The sequence below is a fragment of the Macrotis lagotis genome, chromosome 3, assembly GCF_037893015.1.
Source record: "Macrotis lagotis isolate mMagLag1 chromosome 3, bilby.v1.9.chrom.fasta, whole genome shotgun sequence".
In the NCBI taxonomy this organism is placed as follows: domain Eukaryota; kingdom Metazoa; phylum Chordata; class Mammalia; order Peramelemorphia; family Peramelidae; genus Macrotis; species Macrotis lagotis.
In genome coordinates this window covers 293496845-293503440 of record NC_133660.1, presented here as the reverse complement: position 1 = coordinate 293503440, position 6596 = coordinate 293496845, and the positions used below count along the sequence as shown (strand labels likewise).

The window sequence follows — 6596 nt, the reverse complement described above, 5'->3', positions numbered from 1 at the left end:
ATTTGGTATTGCCTTCTTTTTTTCCTCCCTCTTTTCTCTCTTCATCCACAGAGTGAAGCATATTCATGAGAAAAGATCTAGGTTCTCAAAACTTATCAACAGTAATACCCCTTCTTATGCTGATTTCAACAAAAGAACAAGATTATTCCATTTCATGAAGCAGTAAATGTGACTTTGGGGATTGTTTTAATTGTAATTCAATTTAAAACATTTGAAGTAATATATGAAGAACCTTCTCATTGAGAAAATGGTTGAGTGAATTTTGGGAACCCTCCACAAAATGCTGTGACAATTACATAGATATTATTGGTGCCTCACTGACTTATTTTTTGTCTTGGAATCATGTATCATGGAGAATGGGTCTTTCTGATGATTACTCCTTTGTTGTAGGTAAATGACGTCACCCTAAAATGTCATCTATGGAGAATAGATCTGAAGTCCATGAGTTCATCCTTATTGGGTTAACAGATGCCCCAGAGCTTCAGGTTCCTCTCTTTATCATTTTCTTGCTCATCTACCTTACCACCCTGTTAGGGAACTTGGGGTTAATAGCTCTGATCATCTTTGATTCCCGCCTCCATACCCCCATGTACTTTTTCCTCAGTAATCTGTCTCTGGTGGATTTTGGCTACTCCTCGGCTGTTACTCCCAAGGTGATGGCCGGGCTCCTCATGGGGGACAAAGTCATCTCCTATAATGGATGTGCTACACAGTTGTTTTTCTTTTCATCCCTTGTTGGGACAGAATGTTTCCTCTTGGCCTTCATGGCCTATGATCGGCATGCAGCTGTGTGTAAGCCACTACATTACAAAACTTCCATGACACCAACTGTATGCTCATTCATGATCAGTTTTTCTTATATGTGTGGCTTTCTAGCCTCCTCCATAATCATAGGAAACATATTTAGCATCTCCTTTTGTAGATCCAATATAGTCCAACACTTTTTCTGTGATATTCCTCCGCTCCTAGTTCTTTCTTGCTCTGATATTCACACCATTGAGATTGTAGTATTTATCATAGCATCATTAAATAGCCTTTCCCCATTCGTTATGATTTTTACTTCTTATGTGTTAATTTTCATCGCCATCTTGAAAATCCGTTCCGCTGAAGGCCGCAAGAAAGCTTTCTTGACTTGTACTTCCCATCTCACAGCAGTGTTTTTATTTTATGGGACAGTCATGTTTGTGTACTTTCAGCCCAGCTCAAGTCATTCAATGGACTCAGACAAAACCGTATCTGTTTTCTACACCACGATCATCCCTGTGTTGAACCCTCTGGTCTATAGTCTAAGGAACAAAGATGTCATGAATGCTTTCATGAAAGCTGTGAGAGGGCAAAGACCTCAACCAGATCATCTGTTTTCATAGAGAGAAAATGTAATCTGCAATTTTCCCTAATCTGGGATACCACATCCAAAGCATGCTAATTTATTAGGTATAGATAAATATAATATAACCTTCTTTCAAAGACAAATTTATATGAGAGAAAGTGTCATAGATCTGAAGTTAGGAGAGATGTGAGTTTATATTGTTCTAGATACTTTTATGTCGTGTAACCACAGGCAAGACCCAACCTCGAATTTCTCTTGTTAAAGGGTAATTCATTGTATATCCTATTTAACAAGATGGTTATGTTGCCTTAACAAAATCTGAGTGTGGTCTCTTTGTTGTTTTATTGTTGTATCTGACTCTTCTTTCGGTGTTGCCTTGCTAATGATACTGGACTGGTTTCCCATTTCCTTGTCCACCTCATTTCACAGATTCGGAAGTCAGCAAACAGGATTAGGAAGTTTGTCAAATGACACAAAGATAGTAAATGTTGTAAACTCTGTAGCAGTTCATGAAAATGAATTCACTTTTTTGTAAATATAAGGCTCTTTCCAGTAAGTCACTGTGTTGCCCCCATACACATCAAAGTGCAGTAGAAATATTGGAGCAAATTTGTGAGAACAGGGAAGATTATGTCATATTTGAAGAATTTACAACTTCAAGGCCAATACCACTGAGATGCTTGAAAGCTCTAGGCTTGATGATAATTACATTGCATTTTGACAATCCTCAAAATTAGAAATGAGCTGATAAATGGATAAAAGCCAGTTCTTCCTCCCCAAAATTATATGTTATATACTTTGAAATTTAATCTATATCACAATTTTCTTCATCCTGTTCTAAAATCTATATCAGCAATAAAAATAAATTAAGTCCTCATTTGTAGTCTTTATTCATTTTTCGAGTCCAGGTGCCAGCAAATATGTCTCTGTGGGTCACTTACAGCTGGCTTCACTGCAGTAAGTGTTCTTTTCTTTTTTTTTTTTAATTTTTTTGTAAGGTAAATGGGGTTAAGTGGCTTGCCCAAGGCCACACAGCTAGATAATCATTAAGTGTCTGAGACCGAATTTGAACCCAGGTACTCCTGACTCCAGGGTCAGTGCTCAATCCACTGCGCCATCTAGCCACCCCAGTAAGTCTTCTTTTGAAAGGAATAAAATCTAAATGATGGTTCCAAGGGCAGAAACAACTTTGATCCTATTGGAATGACATATTTCATTAAAATATGTGTGTAATATTCTCATGCCATCCTCAATATTATTACCATTCTAGTTCATTGATGTGTTTGCTGCTTCCTATGTTTCTATGTTTGGTCAGGTATTCCTGTGAACTTGCTTTTTAAAATATCTTTGCATTTTTCTTTGGTATGAAATAAAGATTGTCAAGGATTCACAACAAGAATTATATTTTTAAGAGCTGGATACCCATCTTGTTCATCCAGGGAGAAATTTTAGAAAATGCTGAAATATTAGAATATACATTGATTTTTTCACGGACAACACTATACAGAGACTGAAAGGAAGACAGAAAGAAAAAGTATGAAGGTTCAAGAGAGAAAGACACTCACACAAAGAAAGAGACAGAGACAGACATAGAGTCAGAGAGCCTGACAGACAAATATAGAGATAGAGAAATCATTTTTCTAGTACATTATCCATAGTTAAACATGCTCCCTATGAGCCCAGAAGTCTTGATCCAAAGTAAGGACCTTTGAAATAGGTGACAATTGGACTTCAAGTTGAAAGCAATTATATATTTTACAGAAGAACAAACTGAGTCACAACTATTTAGTAGATCTTAGGTATTTCTTCACACTCATTGACACTACAAAGTCTCCATTTATAATTCAAATTTTAGGATTCAGGGGACTCACATTTACTGTTTCTTGTTCTTAGGTTCCTAGAATGAAGTCATGACCTATCTTTAGTACAGTGGGCATTAATGAGTTCCTGGCATGTTGTCTGTCAATAATAAACTTGGAAGCAAAAATGTTTATACCTTACCTGACTACATGGAGAAATCATTTGTCCCAAATGAGGAAGGTGATAGTACTGCTATCTTGTTTTTCAGCATTTTTGTTGCTTTTTTCAGTCTTTCTTTTGTATCCAATTCCATGGGATTCCATGGACCTTGTTCATAATGTTTTCTTGGCAAAGTTGCTGATGTTTTTTATTTCCTTTTTTTTGAGTGTGTCCCCCCTTTTATAGCTGAGAAGCTAAGGTAAATAGAGGTTTAACTCAGTATTGCAACACTCATAAATATCTGAGCTTGGATTTGAACATAGATCTTTCTGATTCCAAATAAAGATCTCAGATAATGGACAATTAAGGAAATGAGTCTATATATCCTACTGAATGAAAATTACAGAGATGCAACTGACACTTTCTACTTGAAGCAAGAACAGGGAGTAATGTCTGAAATGTTCAGGGACCCATTTTGGCTTGAAGCAAGGAAAAACTTTCCTAATAATTGGAGCAATTCACAACTGGTACCATTCTTTTAAAATTCTTCACTTTATATCTTCAAATTTTTTACTTATTTATTCAGAATATTCCTTTCAATGCATAGGTTAGATTTGATGACCTCTGAGAAACTTCTTACTCAAAGATATAATGATATCCTTCAACCAAATCTCTCAATAATTTTTCCTGCAGAGGCAGTTAGAGACTAACCTTAATTTATAGCATACCATCCTTGGACTCAAAAGAACCTGAGTTAAAATCCAGTCTCAGATTTACTCTGTAATCCTGGAAAAGTCACTTAACCTGATTTTCTCCAAATTCTCCATACCATGTAAAAACAAAATCCTCTCGACCTCTGGTTCCTGACCTGGTGTCTAATAAATATCACTTCTTCCAGATACCAGTCATAGTATTGCTTATCATAGGTGTACCTTGTGCTTTGTCCATCTAAATCCAAACAGGACAACATTAATGTAAATTGCAAAGTATATAGACATACACCACTCTAATGTTAGTGAACCGTCATTTGAAAATGTGATAAACCTAATATCTTTGATGGTTTACTTCAATTCTATTCCATCAAAGTGATTTTGGTACCTATTAAAAGGGGGTAGAGCAAGAATTCCAAACCTGTATCTTCTATCTGAATTGCAATAACCTTTTACCTATACCATACTACATATTTCAAGCATAGAAACATATTGATCTTCACAATATTCCTATAAAATATACAGTACTTTGATTTTTTTTATTATATTACAAGTGAATAGATTACAATTTTGAAAAGTTCAATGTCTTTCTTAATGCCTCACCATGAGGTTATAACACAACTAAAAACTAGTCTTGACTGACTTGTCAATGTTTTTTGTTTTCCTCTTAACAATGAGGTAGATGAACAACTGAAGACAGCCAAGAAAAATATCTCCAGGAGGACTAGAGCAAAGAGGGTAAAGCACAATTTAATGGCATCTTTTCTATGTAGTGTCTGTAGAATTGTATGTTTTCTCTTAGGGAAATGTTGGTCCAGTGTTGCTGTGATTCAAGGCTTGTATTTGAATCCTATGAATTTTAGGACATAAGCTCTCGACTTCTAAGAATTTCCCTGCTAGGGCTCATTGACAATGGGGCAACCCAGTGGCAGCAATCTCCAGTCACGAACTCATTCATCGGCTTTCCATTGTTCATCCTGAACATGAGCAGCAAGGAAACCACTTACTCTGCCTCAATCTTTGCAGATGCAAAGACCTGGCATTTAAGCAATGGGACTAAGGGATGCTTTCTTTTTCTTTTCTCTTTTCTTGTTTTTTGCAAGGCAATGGAGTTAAGTGGCTTGCTCAAGTTCACACAAGTAGGCAATTAATATTAAGTGTCCGAGGTTACATTTGAACTCAGGTCCTCCTGACTACAAGGTTGGTGTCCTATCCACTATGCAACCCAACCCCAGGAGAGAATTTCTTGAAAAGCACTGTGTTTATTGTAATGTTGGGATCTCAAATCCAAGATACTCTTGTGAAGGTGCTTGGACAATTCTTCCTTTGGCATTTTCATCTATGTATGTTTACATGCCAGGAAGATTCTGGGAAATGTAATAAACTTAGGTGTTTATGTAGAAAGTTACATGACAATTTCTGGAAAATAATGAGCCTAAAGATAGAAAGATCAGGATAAAAACCTTCTTTTAACATGTTTTGGTATATGATCAGGAATACTTCTGTGGTATAAGAAATGATGAATTCTGTGGTTCCTCCCAAAATATGAAAATATATACAAGTAATCCTAAAGAGTGAATTGAGAAAATTAGAAGAGGTAGTCATAACAAAATTATTTTAATAATGAATTTGAGACAATATATTCAATTCTGATTCAGCTTTAGTATGGTTATATAAATATAGACCGTGTATTACATTACTTTCTGTCAGAGGGAAAGATGAGGAAGGGGATGGAGTGAGGAAAATTGTAAAACTCAAAACTTTGCAAAAAATGATTGCCAAAACAACTGTTACATGTAGTTGGAAAAGTTAAATAAATAAAATATAAAAATTAAAAAATAATGACTTTGAGAGATTGTTACTTTGACTATTCTAAATATTCAAATTATAAAGGGCACATGAAGAAATTTACTACCTTTATCTGATCATTGTCTTTGACACCATCCACCATGAGGGCTTATGGAAAATCACATCAAAATTAGGTTGCCTGGAAAAGTTTATCATTATGCTTGATTGGGTATGAGATAGTGGATGATGTTTTTGAGAATTCCTGATTACCAACTGAGTGAAACAAAGATGTATCCTTGCTCTCGTAGCATGATGTTTTCAGTCATATTATCAAACGTCTTCACTGGGGATGAACTCAGCACCACTGTCAGCTACTTCTCTGATGAAAAATTCTTCAACTTGAAAAGACTACAAACTAAGAAGAAAGTGGAGGGAGTGTGGGTATAGATGTTTGTGCTCTCACTGTGGCCTCTGAAACTGAGATGCAGCAAAGTGTGGATCAATTTTTTTGCTGCTTGTGCTAATTTTGGCCAAATGATTAACATTAAGAAAACACAGGTGCTCTATTAGCTCGTACTACACCATCCAGATGTGGAACTATCTATTACAACAAATCGAGAAGTTTTGAGTACTATGGACAAGTTCACATACCTTGGCACTAACCTTTCCAGAAAGGTACACGTGATAATGTGTTGACACAAGCACTGCCAGAGGTAGTTAAGCAATTAGGACTTTCAGGAAGAAAGTTGGGGAGAAGTGGTATTAGACTGACTACCAAACTGAAGGTCTGCAGAGCCATTGTACTGATC

At 36.0% G+C, this 6596-nt stretch overlaps 1 protein-coding gene across 1 annotated transcript; it reads left to right on the top strand.

Moving 5' to 3' along the window:
* The first annotated feature begins 410 nt into the window (after positions 1 to 410).
* Positions 411 to 1367, top strand: LOC141519510 (olfactory receptor 5B2-like). Its single transcript, XM_074231732.1, has one exon. It carries the CDS (start codon positions 411 to 413, stop codon positions 1365 to 1367), a length of 957 nt encoding a protein of 318 aa, XP_074087833.1.
* The last annotated feature ends 5229 nt before the right edge of the window (positions 1368 to 6596 follow it).